At 32.4% G+C, this 22,280-nt stretch overlaps 2 protein-coding genes across 3 annotated transcripts; one reads left to right on the top strand and one right to left on the bottom strand.

Moving 5' to 3' along the window:
• The first annotated feature begins 551 nt into the window (after positions 1-551).
• Positions 552-9,410, top strand: LOC120342843 (uncharacterized). Its single transcript, XM_039411829.2, has 10 exons — positions 552-697; positions 960-1,094; positions 1,464-1,650; positions 1,862-2,058; positions 2,967-3,088; positions 4,587-4,794; positions 5,170-5,331; positions 6,559-6,681; positions 7,297-7,400; positions 8,295-9,410. Exons 1-10 carry the CDS (start codon positions 572-574, stop codon positions 8,437-8,439), a joined length of 1,509 nt encoding a protein of 502 aa, XP_039267763.2. The 5' UTR covers positions 552-571; the 3' UTR covers positions 8,440-9,410.
• LOC120342842 (THO complex subunit 1-like) lies at positions 9,368-22,162 on the bottom strand. Of its 2 annotated transcripts, none has more exons than XM_039411826.2 (16): positions 21,899-22,162; positions 20,303-20,537; positions 19,225-19,362; positions 18,667-18,803; positions 17,806-17,934; positions 16,952-17,079; positions 16,481-16,583; positions 16,246-16,322; positions 15,139-15,273; positions 14,942-15,059; positions 13,535-13,752; positions 12,923-13,072; positions 12,029-12,182; positions 11,062-11,320; positions 10,333-10,496; positions 9,368-9,814 (listed from the first exon to the last, which is right to left on the bottom strand). In XM_039411826.2, the coding sequence occupies exons 1-16, from the start codon at positions 21,941-21,943 to the stop codon at positions 9,698-9,700; spliced, it is 2,307 nt and encodes a 768-aa protein (XP_039267760.2). In that variant the 5' UTR covers positions 21,944-22,162; the 3' UTR covers positions 9,368-9,697. The 2 variants fall into 2 exon arrangements, with proteins under 2 accessions (XP_039267760.2, XP_039267762.2); XM_039411828.2 differs by lacking the exon at positions 21,899-22,162 and adding an exon at positions 20,823-21,063.
• Positions 22,163-22,280: the final 118 nt, after the last annotated feature.

The raw sequence follows: 22,280 nt of genomic DNA, 5'->3' as shown, positions 1-22,280 counted from the left end.
CACTCATCTGTAAACTGTTTCCATGGTGAAGCGGCGCAGAGTGTATTCCCAAATCAATACGCAGCTAATTCAATTTTGCTTTATGTCCAGCGCGCAAGCCCCAGATATAATCATGATAAACAATAACGCATGTATTTGGTCAAAATGCAGATGCACACATGACTCAACAGTAGACAGCCAGCAATGTTCAGATGTTTATATAATATGACTGTATGAGGAGTACATTGTTACCATGTTTTACAGTTTTTATTAAATATGCGTTAATTAGAAATCATGTTTGTGATGTTTTCATTTCTGAATATTATTGATTGCAGTTTTGTTTTTTGGCAATTTTTATCCGCTATAGACATTTTTTTAGCCTATTTATACCTAGAGGAACAGAGTATTTTATTCTGACCAGAATAAAAAGGGTGCAACTTGATATTGAACTAACTTTAACTTGAACTAATTTAAACCAATTATTATCAGCTCTTTATTCATCAGTTTTTTGATCATGTTTTATAACCATTAAGATCTAGTCTTATTTTTTGATGATTTACTTCAATTAAACATTATAGATTATTTATATAAAATGGAAGCTAATAATAAAAAGAGAAAGATGTCAATAAAGCGGACAGAAAGTCAAATTAGTAACCACTCTGTAAAATGGAAAGATCCAGTCTTGAGTCCAACATTCCATGACGTGCAGATCGAGCAGGTCGGTATACTGGTTTGATACCTTTATTTTTAAAACCAAACAATATTTGAAACGAATATTGAGTTTTGTATTTGAATTAACTTTTGAATCTGAAACAGTATTACATATTATGAGTATCACTAAGCTTTTAAATTTACTGTTCAAGTATTTTTGCTATCATGTAATACCTTTGCAAATAATATGTTGATTTCAATATTCTTGTTTCTTCTCTCTTTCTCTGTCTTTTTCTTATTCTCACATTACCTTTTGTATTGTGTAACAGGTTCATATAGTTGAACCATCAACTGGTATTGTTACTTTTAATGAAGCACAATCAATTGATCGACATTCAGCAGGAGATAGAAGTAGTGCTGGATTAAAAATGGTTGCTCCTCCACCGAGTGAAGAAGGTTCTTTGGTTAGTTTTATTGAAATAATACTTTGAAAATGTTTGGCAGCATAAATTTAACGACAAAAATGCCTTGTTTTGAAATATTGTAGGATAATTTATATGTTTTTTAGTTTGATACACGGATAATTATATTAGCAAAAATTCAATAGTACTGCCAGTTGTTGAATTATTAAATATAGTATGAATAAAAAAGTTTTGAGTTATTAATATTTCATTATGTAAAGTGAAATATTGTCATAAAATCTTCTTAACAATTGATCATTGTTTCTACAGTTCCTAGTTAAAGTAACATCATATTCCTAACTTGTATTGATTACAAAGACTATAGTATGATATTTTCCATCTATATATTCCTACTCCATTGAATCAATACAGGGAACAAACAGTGATGATCGTCAAGTATTTCGTGACAATTATCTTTATGATCCAAATAAAAGAGTACCTAGTGGCTTGATAAAAATTGTTGAAGGAAAAAGACCAATGACAGATTCATCCATTAGATGGGCCAATCCTGAACACCCTTCTACCGTACCTCTTGTCAATCTTCCGCTGGAACCTTTAGGTAAGTATCTCGCCAAGTAGATCGTAAAATCAATTGATAAATATTTGTAAAAATTTGATATTATTGTCATCCAAAATATGTTTATTTCTTCTTTTAATTTTATAGATTATTACTGGTTTATCAATTTCATATACCTATTCAATAAAATTGGTTATTAAATAATATCCTGAATATTATGCTCTTAAAATTTATCAGCTATTTCTGACTATAGGCACAGCTATACCAAGAGATCGGTCCGTCCATACACGACAACAAAGTAGACAACAATCATCGGCAGCTGAGCAAAGACATCGACAAAAAATTGCCATTATTCGACATATGCAACGATTACAAACTGGCGAAAGTCCTCAACAAAGAAGATTAGTGAGTGGTGGAACAAAAAAACGACAGAGAGAAAGATATTATGAGGTTCAAATTTTTCTACATTGATTTAAATATTTCACTTCCATCAATTTACTTGAATTACTATGTGTAAATAGATCAGTGCTTCCTTCTATGAATTAGCCAAGCAAATAATGTTCACTTTTAATACTGCAATATTAAGTCGTTACTTACTCATCCACACATATATATACACACAGAGTACTCTCACACGCATCACATATAACACATACTGGATATCAATCTTGACTATATTTTGAAGAAAAAAATCATGACACATACCAACTTTTTATCTAAATTTATTAGAATAGACAATTTCTAAACAATTTTATTAACCATTTCAAAGTTTGTAAAAGGGAATTTCATCTTTATTTATTTTCATTTATTATTGATTCGTTCAAAAGAAAGAGAGAAAGCGTCAGACTTAACCTTTCTAGCATCACAGATTCATGTCCTCTAACTCGACCAGGGTTTAATAAAATGAGTAGGCAATGCTGAACAAGAAAAATTATGGTACTGTGTCCAAAAAATTTGTCGTAGGAAATCTCGCTGCACGGAATTTCGCCGCATAGGAAAGGTCGCAAAAGCATTTTGCTGTTAAACAAGTTTTTGTGATTAAAACAGTTACCGGTAGGTTTATAGGGTTAGAGTATGCTCTTAAATAATAAATCTTTTTCAAATATGGCAATTTTTCGTACGGCGATTTCCATATACGGCGATTTTTTCTATGCGGCGAAATTTCTAACAGCAAATTTTTCTAAAACCCTTTAAACTACTATAGTAGCTCCTCCCCTAGCAGTGGCTGCTTATGCGCAGCCTTATTCAGAGTGAAGAAAGTATAAATATGTTTTATAAACAAAAAAATCCTACTGTTCCATTTCTCACAACTTTGAGATTCAACTTCCACAAACATTATTTTATCTTTCTGTAATCAGGTTGCTCCTGGAGTCATACTAACTGAACTACCACCTGATGAACATCCTCAAACTGCTCCTAGTAATGAATATGGATATGGTCTAAATGAGGAAATCATTGATGAATTATACAATGGCAGAGCGTAAGTAAAGCAACATTTTTTGTTTGCTCTTTTGTAATGTATCATAAATAATAGCCTATAATTATGAAGTAGTCACTTCTTTTTATATTTGTTTTTATCCTGTTTCAATTGTTTTTCACATATGATGCAAATCTTCAATGCAAGGATCATGTTTGGTACACATTTGAAATCAGTCAATAACGGTGTACTGAAATAATTTTTCTGAAGTTTCAACAAAGGAATTCTTATTTACAGTAAACATCTAAGTCTTGTAATTTTTATCAACGTAAATAGTTAGCATCATATCATTTTTTGAAACCACTGATTGGAAATTTGTCAAACTAGCGTGGTGAAGCAATCTTATTATTGTTCATTTCGGACCCAAAACAAAAAAACATGATTTAAATGCCCTTCATTTGTTTGTCATCTGGGACTCAGTTCACCTCTAATAATCCAACATATGGATTTATGATAAAGTTTGACATAACAAAATTATCAGTTGTTGCTCGAGTATATGCAGGAGAGGTTACTGAATAATACTGTGATTCAATAAAATAAAATCAATTTCCCATTCAACTATATTGAGTTGTTGTGATCTTTGTTTGAGCTGTTCATGAGTTTAATACATGCTTTGGAATCTACGTGTAGTATAGCCCATAGGTTAAAACACCTTTCTTCTGATTGATAGATTTCGCAAATTTTCTCTGCTATTAAGTTACGGTAATATAAGGCTTCAAGTCAGGGCTCGGCAACCTACGACGCTTCACTGAATTATAGTAACAAATTATAGCTGTTTTGTCGATTGTATTCTTTACGCAGAAGAGTTTACGTGTAGACTAAATTATATTATAACGTAACAAGTATATAATTCACAATTACTCGTTTAATGAGCCTATAATTTGATTATATATAATTCAGACAAATGACAACAAAACGCAGAAAAGTTGATGCTAAGTGCAAATGGTTTATTGGCGCGAAAAATATTCAAATGTTCAGTCTTCGCACGCTGTTTAAAATTTAACTTCTGATCTGTGTGATAAAATGTGATTCATCGGTCATTCATTCGATTTTCAACATTCTAAAAATAGGTGCGGCCCGCCAATGACTTGCAACCTTTAATTTTGGCCCGCGTGCTACAAAAGGTTGCCGACCCCTGCTTTAAGGTATATTGACTCCTACGCTTATCTGGATAGTAAATATACAGAATTAATTCTGATCTTTTCCATTACTTAGTATCTTGTTCCGCTTTCGCTTGTATCGTGTGTCGCTTTATCAGAACTATTTTTCGAGTCATCAAACTGTATATTTGGGCTGTTTTACAAGCTACCCAATTGAAAATTATATGGAAAATTTCCATATAATTCCATTCATTTTATTTATTCTTCTTTATTCTTTTGTGTAAGCTGTTTTACAAGGTTCCATTCATTTTATTTGTTTCTCCTTATTCTTATATTTAAGCTGTTTTACAAGCTACTCAATTGTATATTAAGAAGAAAACTTTCATTTACTTTATTCTTAGAAAAACTGTACCACATGTAACAAAGTCTATTATATGGACAGCAAAAAATAGAATAGCAAGCAGTCGAGCTGTGAGCAGTAATTCATCGAGGTGGAGAAATAATGAACTAATGGACATAGAATCAAATAGAAAAGCAAATGTCTTTATTAAAATGCCATTCAAGCAATCTCCATTTATTACTATGAACCCGGAAAAACAAGAAATGATTGTGAGTACTTGTTTATCGTTTATTTTTTTGTGACAATTGAATGTGGACCCCTATGATGTACATTAGGTTATTATAATTATGCTATATTAATAGTAATTATAATTATGAGAATTAATATTGGTTATTAAAGTGACAAGAATATATTGTCACAAATGGAATACAAAATAAATTATACTGATATATAAATATTTGAATTTGAATGATTTAAAGTTTAGGTCTAAAAATCTAAGATTCTCAAGTTTGGTATATGAATATATAAATATAAAAAATAAATTCTCTCTCTCTTTCTTAAGAGTTTTAAATTTAGCCTGATATAATTTTTTAAAAGAATGTTAAGAGATTTCCTCATTCATCAAAGATTTATTTCTGTTCTAGGATGATATTGTACGGCCAGGTTATGAATTGAGATTAACCACAGCTTTCACAATATCAAGAGTAAAGAGAGGATTGAAGTTAATGAATGATCCCATTAATATAGAGAATAATAAAGCTGGGAAATTATTAAAGGGACGATTAAAGCCACTCTGTCCTGTCAAGGTATTGTGAAGTTATAAATGTTTTATGGTTATAAATCATTCTATAAATTTGTGGTTCATGTCTATGGTTCTGTACTGGTTGGTAACTACCCAAGACGTCGTGGTTCCCTCATCAACTTTTCTCTCTCTCTCTAGTTGAATATGAAAATCCTATCCCATGTCAAGTTTCATAAGTAAAGCCCATCAAAAATGGAAGGAAATTCCGTTCTAATATATAATTTTCATTAGTAAAATGGTAGAACATAACAACAGTAATTTATCATCATTAAAATTTTATCCTTGCACAAACTCATTAATGTGAATAGTTGTAAATTGGCAAATAACAGCAGTTTATTGAGCAGCGATTTTGATTTATTCACATTGAATTCTGAATCAAAATTTTAAAACAGATTATTTTAAATGTAATTAGTGAAACTTTTAAATCAAGCACTCATAAATCTCTGGATTGTTATTTTGTCCATACAATGTCTTCAAATTGACGAATTGTCCAGGAATATCGAAGACCCTGTTGTAAAACCTTAGCAAAACTTTGCAACTGTAGGATATTAAATGTATTGTATAAGCATGTTTGACTCTCTGCTCAGTACTGTTATACGCAGTATCATTGCAATAATGTGACGGGCATACAATGTAGTGTATTGAGAGTTTTTGACCCAAGAAAATCCTGAAAGTAATTTTTATTCATTGTTTATGCTTCGATAGAAAGATTTTGTATAAATAGTAAATGTAACTTTCTGGTTCAATTCTCACAATAATAAAAGGTAGTATTGAATTATCAATTTGGTTTAGAATTTCTTGTAATGGCTTTTGTAAGAAACAATTACGCTCAATTACAAAAAACGGAAATATGCTGATGATTGTAAATGTGTCTCATATGAGTTGTTGTTCTTGTTAATTTACTCAACCAAACCATAAGTTTCATTCAATTTTATTGGTATTTCCATTACTGAAACTGTCCCCAAAACACTTATTACAGAAACAGGTATTTCCTTCCGCATTCTTACATACATGGGTTATTAAAGTACCAGTATTATAATGACAGGTTCCATATGATTTGTTTTTTATGATTCATAGATTTTTGAAGTAGTGCCACTTAAATTAAGTATTGCTATCTTAGAGAGCATTTTCCCCCATCTTGCCATGAGCAAATCTTCAGTAATATGTTGCAATTGGGTAAGAGTTTTAAGTTTCTAAATAATGAAATAAATGTCTTGATTGCTTTTTCCAGTTACCAGGGCCAACAATCAGAAAATGTCAAGGAATTCAACCTGAAGCTCATGTGCAAAAGAAGAGTGAAGGATACACCCCAAGTCCAAGTAGACAGAGACAATTGAAAGATCGATTAAATAAGGTATATTTTGTTGTTTTTTTCCAGGATTTAATTGTTATGGTTGCTTAGATTAAATTGGAATTTTGAAGCTTAGGCATGGGGCTGTAGCGCACTAGCGCTCAACATTTCGGTTAAAAATGTGATTATTTATTCTAAAATGTGACTGGATATTCGAATGAATTTTTTTGAAATTGAACAATGAGATAGATATTTTCTCAAAAAAGCATGAGTGATAAATGCTCAAAAATGGGGTGTGCAACCTTTACAAGAGGGCCAGATAGAAGTAACCGGGTGAAACCGCGGGCCTCACCTTTATTTAACATAGGCCTTTTAGGCACAAAAAATTTGGTTATTGATCTTGTGACATGCGTTATTTGCACAAGCTAGGTGTTAAGGCATTGTGAAGTCATAGGCAAAGATAATAAATTGTACATAGGTATAGGCTTCGCAGGCGAAGGAATTGGAAATACTCGCACATACCAAATTTAATTAATAACTCGTTTCACGGGCCCCACATCATTCAAAATTGGCACTTCCCATGAGCCCCCTAATTTTCCCTTGAGGGCCGCATTTGACCCGCGGGCCACAGGTTGCACACCCCTGATTCAAAAGATATTTTTCTGACCTGATTTCTAGGCATATGAAGAACATAGATCAAGAAAAGCTGAATATGAAAGAAGAATGATAAGAGCTCAATCTGCTACATCTAGAGAATCTGTTCACAGGACATCACCTGAACCGTATGTCATTTTACTTTTAATGCTATTGCGAATCTATACTTTCATTGCATTCAGGTTTTTAATGTCCATATACAAGATTATTATTTAGTTTTTCATATTACCTTGCGTAATAGGAAACGTATATAAAGTAGAAATGTATTGATATATCGGTATTTGTATTGATATCGGTTAAAAATATAGCAATATTTCTGACATATTCAGCTCTTTGATTTGTTTCTAAATGTTTTGAAAGGCACATCCTCTTGTCACGGAACCATATCTTTTCATTTCAATTCAGAACTTCTCAATGTTTTCGAATTCCAGTTAGCACCAGATTTACTTATATTAAAGTTTATATTTATCAATGATTTAATGGAATATAGACGTCATTGGTTATGGCATCATAATGTATCTAAAAACTATCGAGCCGCACAAATACAAGATATGGCGTTGCACTAAAGTTTCATTAATTTTGAATGTTCTTCTTTCGAGATGATCTTCAAGGTAGCACTCAAGGAAATTGTATTAACATTTTTGATATTTACAAAATATCAGCGTTTTTCATTAGTATCGCTGAAAAAAGTTCTATGTAATATCTGTACATTTAATATAAAGTGCTGGGGAGACCAGAGTTGCCGTTTTCAAACATTTAAAATAACATAAAGACAAACTGGGGACTCGGAAGTTAAATAAAAATTAGTGAAATTTGATTTACCAGACAGATTAATGTTGCATTGATTTCACCCATAACATAGGGAACGGGGACATGTACTCACTATCAAATGTACATGATACAATTTTAGACATATCACGTTTCCGCTACATTATGAAAGAATATTCAAATTCACAAGTACCTAATGTGTTAGTCAAGTGATTTCATGTATACGATACATTCACATTTTTTTCTTAATTCAGATCGGAATATGCAAACATCTTAGATCAAGACATAATCTTGAATGAAAGAACAGGATTGGATGAAAATTATTCTGTGAACGACAATATGATGTCTGTATCGAATCAACTTGATTCTATGCATATTGAGAGTGGAGTTATATTTTAACGAAGGAAAAGATTGTGCAAAATAGTTATACCATGACACTGTGAGCAAGCTATGTTATTTCAAAACGATACAAACCTTTAAGCGACACTCGTAATTGAGGTGAAGCATTTCCTCTTATTTCTAACATTATAATTTCCCAATGATGCAAATGAGCTAGTCAATCTGAGAATATTACCTAGTTAAATTTCACTGTTGTATAGTCACCACAACTTTAATGTGCTTCAATTTTCATAAATTGTTTTTTCCTTTTTTTAAATTACCATATACGTGATCTAATTAAAATTCTAATTAGGTCAATTTGGATTAATATAGACTTAAAAATGAGTTTACCGAAATATTCATCAATATTTTCATATATTTTGAATATTTAAATTTCGCAAACTACTTCCCCAATAGTAAAATATTTTTTTAAATGCCATGAATTTATATATACCTCAATGTGTGTTTGTAACGATATATTTAGGTTTGAGTGCTGTTTTTCTTGTGTGTGCCTTTCAGATTCTTTCTATATTTATAACTCATGCCATATTGTCACTGATTAGTTCACTTTGAATGTTTTTTCTGCTGTGTTACCAAGCCATATGATTTTTATTATTATTACTTTTCTTGCCTTATTTCACTTACTTTATAACCTGGAACCAAAAAACGTAAAGAAAGGACCATTGGAGATTTGTAGTCCATAAAATTAGTAGTAAATTCTTCTGGCAAATTAATTAATGTACTTACTGGTAATCATTATTTGAGCTATCTATTATTACAGTGTATACCAATGTCTATATTACTGATATAATAGCCACTCATAAAAGAGTGTTTAAAGCCTACTTTATTCAATCAACACAAGTGCCAAAATTTATTATAGTGTTTGCTTGATAATGGATTCAGTCAATTGAAATTTTAGACTCATTCAAATGGCCCTTTTAACGGGGCATCTATGCAAAACTCGTTCTTTCCAAACTACTATGTCACACCAAATAAAAGCAGATTTCAGGAAAAAATGTTCATTCATTTTTATTATATAAAGGGCAGTGCGGTAGCACATTGAGTGAATATGCACATTAGAAATTTCACTGCTTAACTTCGATCATCAGGACTAATGGAGAGCATCGACTTCCGTGTTCATTTATTTCCATCAGTAAAGATTTTAAAGGTGATGTAACATCAGAAATAAATCAACGAATATTCAGCACCATGGTGAAACATAGCCAAATTTATACTGTTTTTTCATATGCTGCACATTGTTAACAGATGTCTATTATCATCAAGATATCTCCTTCGCTAAATGTTCCATATTTGCCTTCACTAGTGCTTGTAATAATGCAGGTTTTCTAGCTTCTGATCTGTTTCTATCTTGCCATGTCACAAGAGTCTGACGTGCCTGAAATATAAGAATAAGGGTTGTAAAAATTGAATCACAAGGTAGAGAGGGGAGTAAGAGGAAACAAAAATTAGCTGTTCGTATGGCTAATGTAACTATAAAATAACTATGATAAAATATAAGGGCAACATGATCAAATGACTAATGGCCACCACAATGTCAGCAAAATACCAACCACTTGAAAAATTTATATTTTAAAAACTTGGAAATATTGAATCGAATACAACAACAATATTGAGCAAAATGATCCATAAATACCGTACTCTCCATGTCCAATGATAAACGGTCAAAATTAGAAATAGCTCTATTGTATTTTTTTCATAGTGTAATTACCACAGTGCCCAAGTGCAATGAAGTATTTTTAATACAATTAGGAGCACTGCCACTTGCCAGGCTGCAATTTCGATGTTAAAATAAGAACATTTGAGATGGATTGCCTGTCACAAAATCAGACAGATAGAGATCAATCTTTCAGACTAAATCTGCACCAACAAACGCCATTTGTCAGAAGATTTCACCTGCAAAATTACATCTTCAGAATCTTCTTTGATTTCAGCAACATCTTTCGGTTCTAATTTGAGATAAGGAGCAAGTTTTTCCCAATCTTTTCCAATTTTTTGAGCCACAGTCGTGACTTGGTCACTTGATAATGTATCACCAGGTGCAGTAGGTTCAAGAAGACCTTGATTCAAGTGTGATTGAAAATTTAAGTTCATTTCACCCAAAGAGACAAGATACAAATAATGGACCACCAGAAGTATGCGCACCAAAATGGTGCACAACCTGAACATAGTATGTGAGTACCGGTTAGGATTCAGTCTGTGTGACATCTTGGTGCACATACTTCTGGAGCACTCGAATGATGTATAAAAAAAAAAAACTTTAAAAATGTATATTTTGTTATGAATACAACAAATGCAACAACAAAAGACCAGCTCTTTTAAGTGCCAATGAATAATGATTTATTACAGACTTATAATGATTTAACCAAAATGTATAACAAATATGATCAGTAAGTTTCTGCTAGCAACACATATTTTTAACCACTAGCTTCACCGAATTTCCAGTTGTTGCTATTATACAATAAAGATTTAATATTTGCTTATGAATGATGGGATTTGGTTTCAATTATCGAGTTCTAATTTAAAGTTGAACCTGTTCTAGGTATACCATATAATCAAGCTATCTTTTCAACCTTTCTCTGCCCATTTTACACATGAAAACCATATCTCATATGAAAACCCAACCTTCATCTTCAGAATCTGCATCCTCTTGTTGACTATCATCCAACAAAGCATCATCATCATTATTATCAAATTCTTCATCTTCTAAAACCTCATCGTCATCATCTTCTTCCTCTTGATCTTCATCTAACTCATCTTCTTTGTCTTGTTGCATCTTGTCATCATCCTGGATGTTTTGATCTTCATCCACATCCTCTTCATCAAGACTTTTATCTACTTCACCGTTCTCTTGAATCATTTCGGGTTGATCTGGAACTTGTTGCTACAAAATGGTAGTTGTTATTACTAAAATGATGAAAATTAAGTTTTTTTTTTAAATATCCAAAATTATGGATTTTATGAGATAAAACTTCTTCATCAGAAATGTACTATTCGGTAGATTCTTGATTTATGAGAGAATTTATGGAAAATTTCATTTTAAATTTTAAGATCTGATGAACAAGCAAAAAGCAAGTTTATTTAACTTTTGATAACTGTAGAAAATAGTATGTCTATCAAAATAAAATTCAAGAAAACTCAAACTTTCTACATTCTAAAATCAACTTTAATGAATAAACAGAACAACTTGTACTGACTTGTTTATAACTTATTGTTACTCATTTTGAAATATGTTCTATTTGATAAAAAAAATTCTATAGAATGTATTTGAAATGAAAAAAAAAATTTGTTGGAGGTCACCCTTAATTCTAAATACATAGAAAAATCTACGATAACCAACTTGGGAAAAAATAACTGTATGAGAAATTCCTTTTATAAATTTTTTTTACATATTTGGCCATGCATCGCATGTCAAATTGAGTTCATACTGAAGTAACCCAGAATTAGCATTCCTCACAGTCTTGAACTTGCATTATTTTAAATAGTTATCCCTTGTTTTGCAGACCAGGACTACAACTATTTAGTTTGTGGGATGACATGATTTCACATCGAAGCGCTAGAATTTAAGTAATGTAATATTTGAACTACGTACCGGAAACTCTTCAGATAATTTCTTCATAATTCCTTTTAAATATTGAGGCACAACTTTAAACTGCATTGTTGCAGGTTGACTCGCAAAAAATAATGGACTTCTTTGTGAAAGAAGTCTCAATGCCCTCCATTGAAAATTTGGATCATTATACGGCCTGTGAAAAGAGGTAAAGTAAGATAAAAATGATGGCTAGATTTATGCTACAACTTTTAATATTTTAACTGGTCTGATTTGTTTTTCAACCTTCATTCTGTATACAACCACTGACTAAGGGAAGAGCTACTACATTTGGAGGAAATAGAAATTTTCTGTGCCTTACCCAATTGATTTCACCCTGGGTGGTGGGCACAGAGTTTGAACCAGAGAGCTATATATAATATTAATTTGAGTAATCTACTGGTCTGAAACTTCACCAGCAAACAGTAAAATGGTATTTTATATTGAACTTCGCAATATACATTTTCGAATTTAATTTGAACAAAATGGAGATAATTGATTAAAATTTTTTTTTATAGATGGTGCCTTGCAGTGCAGTGCAACACATAGAACATGCCTTCAATCATACAAATAGTTGTAAGGCAAAATATATTTAAAAGTGTATTGAACATTGTACTAATAATGCTTCAATATGGTGTGTATTGCACATATGGCAAATATTAAAATCCTTTGAATTAATAGAGGCAAGAATAAAAAGTTTAAATTGTTGAATAAGTCGAAGGATGAATAAGATGAAAATGAAAAATTTAAATTTGCAATGTAATTTGTACTGAAGACCTATATCGGTACTTCAGCCTTCTAATGTTAACTATTACATCCAGTTAATTAAATGGCCATGCTTTGAAATAAGTTAACTTTATATGGATGATAACGCTCAAAACAGTATACTTCACTGACATGTATTCTTCTTCCACCATGTTCTTAGGATCCATGAGTTCAATACCATCTGCAAAGAAACCTTCCAATGTCGGCAAAAAACTTCTTTTCTCCGATTTACAAGCAGTCAAGTTGTCAGGACATAATTCCCACAAACGAGTTAATTCAGGACTAAAAAAGAAAAGCTTTACTATAATATGCAAGTAGAAAGTAGAATTGATTGCAGTCATCTGATCATCTTGATTGAGTCTCATTGAACTCCCCACAAGTCAAATAAAGTGATTGCCCTCTCGGATCGCAATAGATTTCATAAACAGTAGTGAAATAAAAAATAAATGAATATGGGTCACAGGCACTTGAAACTTCCAAAGACTCTTTTAAAATTAACTTTGGTAATTGTTTTTGTCGAATAATTGTGTCTGGTAACCTATGTCTCCCAACACCGTGCACCTTCAGTGGTTTCTTATAGATTGGTTTTAGACAACTCACATCACATTAGTAGTAGCTTTTGGAGCTTTTGTGTGAAATTTTTCTTGGGAATTCATTTTTTACACTGATATAATTTGATATATTATACCAGCCACTATGCCTTGAATAATATCTGGCAGTTAACCAAAACAAAAAACTGATTACCTTCCCATTCCAAGTGGTTTTCCAGCAATAAAATCCTCAGCAATTGTGCTTCGCTTCGGTTTCTGTGTTGTATTAGAATCTCCAGTCTTCCTTCTTTTCGCAGGAGGAGATTGAGACTGTTTGATTTCAGTTTCTTTTATTTCTTTTTTATTTTTGATAAAAGACGTGCAACCTTCATTTTTCCATTGAATCCAAAATTCTTCTCTTGATAGTAAATGCTGCAAGATTTTTTTTTTATTCCATTTTTACTATTTAGACAGTATTTAAGCTTTAAACAGCAACCATGCAGGGGCGTGGTCAGGTCGACGATTAGAAGATGTTTTAAATAGGATATGCAAAATATTCACCAAACGAGGCGTCGTTGTGAATGGCGCACAATTTCTGGTTTTTTTAATGCCTCACAGCGTTGTGAATTGACCTTTTTGCACGCTGTTTTAATTTCACCGTAACCCTTCCCTCCATCCATTAAAAAAATCCTGGCTGTGACCCTGCATTCTGCATACATGCATGGAGTTTCAATGTGCACAAATAACACAATACAAACTGATGGGAACCTGTGAATCATTTAGTTATTTTGGTTTGGATAATTTGTTGTTGTTATTTTGGTTCTTGTTGGGTTTATTATTGTTGTTGTTGTGAGAAAAACATATTTCTCTACAACTAACAAATCAATTCATTAATTTGAAATTTTCTGTACCATCTTTGAAGAATGATTAAGTCCCTAGAAAGCTGCTACTTTAAATATTTTTGATTCGAGTCTTACAGGCCATAAATTCTAAGCAAAATTTTGCCGTTTCTGTTGCAATGGCAGCAATTATGCGAAATCTCTCCGATTTTTTTTTATAATTTGGTTGTAATTTAGTTGCCATTGCCACAATAGTCATTTTAACTCCTTGACCATATATTTGAGCATTGCTCTTTTGTTTTATATATTGAATGCCTCAAAACAAAGCCACAAACAGCATATCATATTATATCATTATTAGGGATGGGTATTTCAAATCGAATCAGGAATTAGGTTTTTTTAATTATTTTTTTTTCTATCCGCTTAAGGTCGCGGTAAATTCCCAATTCTTGTTTTAATGAAGTAATATTTTCAATAGGCAATTCTGGCATATGACTCTCTTCTTACTAGTGAGTTATTGATAAAACATGTTCATTATTGTGTGTGAACACTAAGCGAACTGTCTTGAATGATAGATTCTATGTTTTCAGTAATTCATGTGTTGAGAGGACCTATTACAATAAAATAGATTCTATGTTTTCAGTAATTCATGTGTTGAGAGGACCTATTACAATAAAAAGTCACGTATAATTACATATCTCCTAAGTATTGGGGATTCGATTCAAAAAAAATATTCGGTTCAATCCTGAAATCACCAGGTAATCTAAAATGCCAATTATTACCTTTATATATGAAGCAAAGTGTTTTCCATCTGGTGGAGTTTCTTCCAATAGTGAATAAATTTTTTCTTTTGTTTTCTTGATCCATTCATTCTGTTTTTCATTCAATACTGCATTAGCACTGTAATAATCATATCTCACTTTAAAAAAAACTCAGAAAACGTAACAAAAATCTGACAGTAAATAAAATCACAACAAACCTTTTAAACTTGACTGTTCCAGTTAGATATTGAAATAAAATGAGAAATTGGCAAAGTAGTTGTCGACGAAACATTCCATCGTTTAATTGGAGATTTGTGAGCTTTTCAGAAGTGAGGAATTTAGCAAAATATGCCCTGCGGAAAAATAAAATCATAAAAATCTTCTATAAATTCTCATCAATTCCTATATCACCAATATTACGGTATCTTGAATAATTTAGAAAAAGTTTTATTGTAAAAGATGCATTAATTTCTCATTTCTAGATCGAAAGACATGCGTTCACTAGAATAAACAAAATGATATTGTCTAAATATAAATGTATAAAGTACATCTATTTTGGTGCTGTATGTTACCGCCACCTAACCAATGGGTGTAACAAATTGGTTTGGCATAGATGGGACCGGAAATCCTGGTATTTTTGAAAATGGTTCCTGTATTGATGACGGCTTGCACAGAGCCTTGTTCAGAGTGAAATTGACTTTTGCGGAAAATAGACAATGACAATAATTATGAAGAAATTCTGTTATTATAGTCTTCATTCTTGAAGTATAATACTATATTTCACCACGATCAACTCTGATGAAAAAAACCCCACAAAGTAAACTAATACGTTTTCAAAATTGCTGAAAATGGCAAATGTTAAAGCAAATTTTGAAGGGACCTCCTGAAGTATGCGCACCAAGATGGCGCACAACCTTAACCCAGGTTGTGTACCAGGTTAGGGTTCAGGATGTGCGACATTTTGGTACGCATACTTCGGGAGCACCTTTTAAAGAACTTCATAATACAGGGTGATCAGTTGAGAACAACTGCTCTAAGGCATAGATTGAGGACTTGTTGGGACAAAATTTCAGAAGAAACCATACATGCTTCAGGCAGTCAAGTTCCAAACCGGACGAGGCGTGTAGTGAAGGCAAAAGGAGGATAGATAAAAAAAATGAATTCTATTATTTATCTTTATACTGCTATTTTCTGCAAAATAATTTTTTCTCTCATACATTCATATTGTAGATATTTTAATAAACATTTGTCTACAATTGGTCTGATCACTCTGTATGTATATATATATTCAATGCAAAGTAATCAAATATAGTTTCTCTGCTCACTTGTCCATCTGACGTTCTGTAAAATTGTGCTTATCCAACTTGAAACTGTTGAAAACACGAAACACTGATTCCGCATTCTGTAAATAAATAAACATCACTAGTAGTGCAAATAAATGAAAATTTGAAAATAGTAATTGGTGCAGAAATTTGCATAAAGACATTTGCAAAGTCATATTTAATATTTAAATTTCGATTTAACAAAAAAATAAACGCCAAAAGTTTCATACTACTATACCTTTATAAATTTATCCCATGAATCTTGTATATAGCATTGTGTAGGACTTCGAAAGAAATCTTGCAAACTCCAAATACTTGAGTATAGTTCATAATCCACAATCCTAAACAGAAAATATGGTGTTAATAAGGGAATATTGAAAGAAAATACAGAATAAAAAGGCGTATCTATTTACAAATGATAAATTTACTAGAAGCATGGAGGCAAGTTATCAACTGAAAGTTGAGTAGTGAAAGCAAACATTAGCGAAAAAGACCCAAATGTATATATGGACTAATTCGTATAACAAAGATCTCATTGGATAGTGGATGTCGCAAAATTCGAACCGAATAAAATCATCATTGTCAAAGGAACAGCCGAGTGGTCATTGTCACAATTGATGAAAATGAGCCTCATCTGTATATTCTGACAATAATTTAACTGTTTAAAGTTTGCAAAACAATGTTACTTTTCAACAATTTAGTTGCTTACAATCCTTTATCATGTTTGACTTCTTCTTGCTTGATATCCTCAGAAACAGACAGAGCAACAGAAGATTCTGGCTGATCAACTTCCATTCCTTCTAAATTCCCATCCAACCATATTTCATCTTTCTGTGGCTGGAAAATATCAGAATGAGGATCAAGATCACACTAGATAAAATGTATACTGTACAGGAATTCAAAAACTGATTTCGTCATAGAAATATTTACAATTCTGGGATACTTTTTCAAGAAACATGTTAGCTAGCCCAGAGAAGAAACTAATGCAGCATCGACTGGCTGGGTTCCGCGGTATCTCGGGGTTCCTTCCTATGAAATGTCTAACTGAGGTTCTATTCCACCGAAAAGGTTGAAAACCACTATTCTAACACCATTAAAGATGACCATCGGAGGGATTATGTGGCACAACATACTCCGTCAGGCCATCGATGTCCATGCATCTAGAACAGACATTCACAAACTTTGTGCTGGGAATTTCGAACGTGTCGACCCCCATATGGTACTTGTTAAAACTAATATTGGGAAAGAGATAACCACATTTAGCTATGTCAGACATTCAGGTGTGATATGCTCTTTTAGGTGCATGAAAACGATCTCATATATCCTATATATATTTTCCCATGTCATATTTTGATGTTTTTTTGCAATGTACTGATTTGTATTACAGTAATGGTAAGTGAACTAGTATTGACATCAAAAAGTTTAGATTTCGGGAAAATCGGCTAATGTTGAACTGACAAGCATTACCCAAGGTAAAATACCCTGTTCAGACTAAACAACTCTGATTCTCTGTTATAATGTCAGGTAATAATAGCACAATAATGTAGATACTAGATAGATCACCTTCACATCAACCACGACAGGTTTTTCATCAGATACTTCATCACTGCTTTCCTCTGACTTTATCTTTAGAATTGATTCGGCTGCATTTGCATTATATATTGTCACATTGTCACTGTTGAATTGACTAAACTGATAAAAAAAATTTGAATGAAAATTACTTGTGCAAAACAATATATGGTTGATAAAAAAGATAAATATATGATGGTACTACCGTAGTGTGAGTACCAGACCACCAGGTCAGGGTTTGGCCATAATTTTATTCAGATTTTCCCTATTTTAGTTCTATTACGAGTTCGGGTACTGTCTGTGTTAGCCAAGTGAATATACCCCCTGCCCATAGGCTTCTGTCCCTTTAAACAACTTGATGTATAGTAGGCGAAAATTAGTTACCTCCACATTGGTACACACACTTCTGGAGCGCCAAATATATTCATAATGAAAACTTGAAATATTTAGATGCATCAAGGAAAAATATATAAATATGGATAAATTTGAGTCAGTGTAAACTGATTAGCATATCACAAAAAAAATGACCTAGCTGTTAAACCCTAGCATGTTATATACCATGTAATAAATAGGTATATTATTCGGTACTCCCGTAGTGTGTGTACCAGGTTAGGATTAGGTCATAATTTTATTCAGATTATCCTCATTTTAGTTCTATTACGAGTTCGGTACTGTCCGTATTAGCCAAGTGAATATACCCCCTGCCCAAAGGTTTCAGTCCCTTACACAACTTGATGTAAAGCCTCCATATTGATACACACACTTCTGGAGCGCCTATTATTCCGATAGCTGTCTGCAATTATAGTTTCAATATAATATATTTAGTTATTGCTGAACAGTAATTTTTCAACTCACCAAATTTAAAGCAGACTTTTCTGACAGTGGAAATAATCTAGCAAGAAACAATTGAATTCTACCACAAAACACGGTGTTCTGAGCTTGAGATAATCTGCGAAGTAAATCGTTGCACATTCTTAGAAGAAAATTTTTTCCTGAAAATAAAACTCAGGATAAATATTCAATTTCATATTGAATAGGGGGAAGGTCAACAATAGTACAAGACAAATAATACGTTTGTTTACTACCAAAACCTACTAGTTACAAAATTTAATTCATATGTGCAAACTGAATTTTCAATGGAAGAGATGGTAAAAATGAATTGTTATAAAAATTCTGAATGAATTATTTCAAACACTAAACATATTCTGAACTTTACCATAGATAACTGTGCATGGATTTATTGTTTGAAAAAGGCACTGACTGAAAAGGATAGTGACATCATATTTATGAAAACAATAAATTAGAATTTATTGGTGCTGAAAAAAGTTGCTGTTGTTTTATTTTAGTAATAGCAAATCACTTGAAATATACACGAATCAATAAGAAAACAATCAGCTATTATTCAATATTGACCTGCAGTATAAAACTGTGAAGATTTCCATGTTGCTACTCTCTCTTCAATAAAGCAAAACACTGGGTCACATGTGTCAAGAGTAAGGCAATCTAACAAATCTCCTAGAAGGCTGAATGGTAGACTTGCCGAACACATACCTAAAACAGAATCAATTTTATAATAGGTTTGTTTAAAAAAACTTAAATGCAGTCCTCTTGATAAGTTGTAGAAAAGCTGATTTCGGATTGTAATTTGGATTGCTAATTCCTCAAAAAAAGAGAAATGAAAATAACTTAACTGACATTATTGAATATTGAATGAAACTTGGATAGACAGGGTTATCTAATTCAAACCACCGAAAGTCAGTGCCACACGCCAGACTAACTTGAATTCAAATAGTGTTGTAGTAAAAAATTGTAATGAATGAGGTGGCCTAATGGTTAAAGTGTTAGACTTAACTATGATGGCATAGCAGGTTAAATCTCAAATCAAATCCTATGCAGACCAACTCGCCCAAAGTAATGAATTGGGTAAGAAATAGCAAACAGGAAAGATTCCGATCCTTCCAAACTATAGTACAGTAGAGCACAGTTTTACGATTCCAAGATGTCCTGACATTAAACACTCTATTCGTCGCTGAAACGTGGGCGACTGGCATGACAGCAGATGCGTTAAATCGCGCCAAGCTTGTCTTGGTAATAATTTTAACCAATTAGACACGTTTGTCACATGACCAAAATTGTGTTTTTTTGCTAAAAACTCTTGAATGGTACAGTAAATTTTTTTCCGTTTGTAAATTAGATTATTTTTTTCAGAGGAATCCAATTATGATGTTTTTAGATACGCTTCCTTTCAGTTTATTGCGGAACGCCAGTTTACTGTTTTGAGTCGATATGGAGGCCCAGACTGCCTCGTGAAGGCGGGGCACTCACTGTTATACCCGATGTCTCTAAATGTGGGCGATATTTATGGAATCGGAAAACTGTGCCTTTCTGTAGTATCACCTTACCAAGCAGGGGTTCCTTGAGCAGAGTATTGTACAAAGCAAAAGATGTATTGAAACATCATATAAAAAATTTGTGTTATACAGAATAGAACCTTGTTTAGCAGCAACAACAGTGAGTGAAATAACTTTCAATGCATCATTTGCCATTTCTTTATCCCCATGAATTTCTTTTATTGTCTCCTGAATGAGATTGGATACTGTAATACGAAATGCTTGATCTGCTGCCAATCGTTTATCTGCTTCAGTGCCAGAGATAGTTTGAAAAACACTTTTTATTGAAACAATAGAATCAATCTTTCCACTTGATAAATCTTCGAAAATTTCATTCTGCATAAACAAATATAAAGCGTTCACAGCCGTTCAGTAACAGTTTCATATCAGCATAATATTGAGAAGTTGAATAGAAAAATATTAACAAAACTGAAACATTCAAAACATCTTTATGCTGCAATTTCCAATGAGTTTACTTAAAAATGAGTAGTTTCAAAATTACAGAATTAATAAGGTATAAGACGTCTCAAAAAAAGAACTTCGCAAATAATAAGTAACACCATAACAAATTTTTCAAAATTCGATCAGGTTAGTTTTATGTGGTGAGTTGATAGGCCATACCTGTTGTTGAGAGCAATGGTACTGCATAATTTTACAATAAGGAAAGATTCTCCAATTCCAAGATGTCCTGACATTTGGTTCAATAAAACAAACACTCAATTTGAACACTCTGAAACGAGAGCATCTATCATGATGGAAGACGCGTCAGATCGCGCCATGCTTGCCTCAATCATAATCTTACAGGTAGGCTACTTAAACCTGACACGCGTCGGCGGGCACACGACCAAAAGTGCTATTTTTTGCTAAAAACCCTGGAATGTTTGATGACATCCCATTTAATTAAACAATTATTTTTTGCCTGTAATAAATAGTTCAGAGCGTTCCCCTTCACCCAATCATTGAAACATCTACTCACGGTTTTATTTTTTGTTTTTCAGGTTACTTCAAAGTGATTAAATGAAGTAAAACACATAGGGAAAAATCAAAAAAAGACTCCGATATCCTGTGAAATAACAACCTTATTCCTATATCCTTGTCTGAAATCAATACCCAAGAATGAAAAACCTCACTTACACCCTTTGTAACCAATTTATTTCCACATCCTACTTTACTTAATTATTGTAATTTTACTGTTACCGGTAACTTTAATTACTTATTACAATCTGGACTATAATTTGGCAATAATACTGTAATAGGCTCTAATTTGGGGAATGAAATGGTCTCGCCCACCTCTTCATGCACCCAATTCTGGCAACTTTGGTTGGGCAACTTGGCATTTGACTCCAACTATAATCAGCTTGGCAATATGTTTTCAATAGAATCTTCCTTTTATATCTTAATTAACGATTAGAAGATCGATCAATTTGGCAATGGCAACCATTACAAAAATATCAATATGGTGTGGCAGAAAATTTTTTTCTTTTCTAGTATTTATTTATTTATTTTTGTTTACTGTATAGTATACCGAATACCCTAAATTTATCTCGTTTTATTCATACTTAAATAACTTCTCAGTGGTTGTGTGTGTGGCTGGTGGGTGCATGTGAGCGTGTGTGAAATGACTAATAAAATTCTGCAATTTGTTTATAAATGACCGCATGATCATAGTCAACAAGCTGACAATAAGACTGACTTACCTTGAAAGAGGACAATGCATCCTGGAATACAAAATCAGAGGCCATTGCAAAAAAAAGCTTCCTAAGTCTGTAGGCCAAAATGAGTCGGAATTATATAGGTGAGAAGATCTCTACAAAATTATAAAACAGCCCAACACCACTGTGGAGCTAGCAGCGAAACACGAAGAAAATTTCTCGAATTTTGACCCCGGATATTTTTCTGACTTTTGACCCCAAAAAGAAAGTTTTTTTTTTTCAACTTTCGTTGAACAATTTTTTCAATATCCACTTATTTTTGTACCTCTTCACAATATTATTTGCATTGATGTTATTCTTCGTTTAAATATATTTGGTAGTTAACCACCGTGTTTCCCCGAAAATAAGACAGTGTCTTATTCAATTT

This window comes from Styela clava, chromosome 3 (genome assembly GCF_964204865.1).
Source record: "Styela clava chromosome 3, kaStyClav1.hap1.2, whole genome shotgun sequence".
In the NCBI taxonomy this organism is placed as follows: domain Eukaryota; kingdom Metazoa; phylum Chordata; class Ascidiacea; order Stolidobranchia; family Styelidae; genus Styela; species Styela clava.
The sequence above is the reverse complement of the archived record's forward strand: the minus strand, read 5'-3'. Positions and strand labels throughout refer to the sequence as shown.

What these genes read in the sequence shown, in the direction of transcription:
- LOC120342842 (XM_039411826.2), bottom strand. Translation starts at nt 21,943, where the DNA reads ATGGCCTCTGATTTTGTATTCCAGGATGCATTGTCCTCTTTCAAG. An exon ending in GGAACAGTCAAGTTTAAAAG is followed by an intron (nt 15,060 to 15,138) that starts GTTTGTTGTGAT and finishes TGATTATTACAG; the next exon opens with TGCTAATGCAGTATTGAATG. An exon ending in AATTATCTGAAGAGTTTCCG is followed by an intron (nt 11,321 to 12,028) that starts GTACGTAGTTCA and finishes ACCATTTTGTAG; the next exon opens with CAACAAGTTCCAGATCAACC.
- LOC120342843 (XM_039411829.2), top strand. Translation starts at nt 572, where the DNA reads ATGGAAGCTAATAATAAAAAGAGAAAGATGTCAATAAAGCGGACAGAA. An exon ending in AGAGAGAAAGATATTATGAG is followed by an intron (nt 2,059 to 2,966) that starts GTTCAAATTTTT and finishes TTCTGTAATCAG; the next exon opens with GTTGCTCCTGGAGTCATACT. An exon ending in GAATTATACAATGGCAGAGC is followed by an intron (nt 3,089 to 4,586) that starts GTAAGTAAAGCA and finishes CTTTATTCTTAG; the next exon opens with AAAAACTGTACCACATGTAA.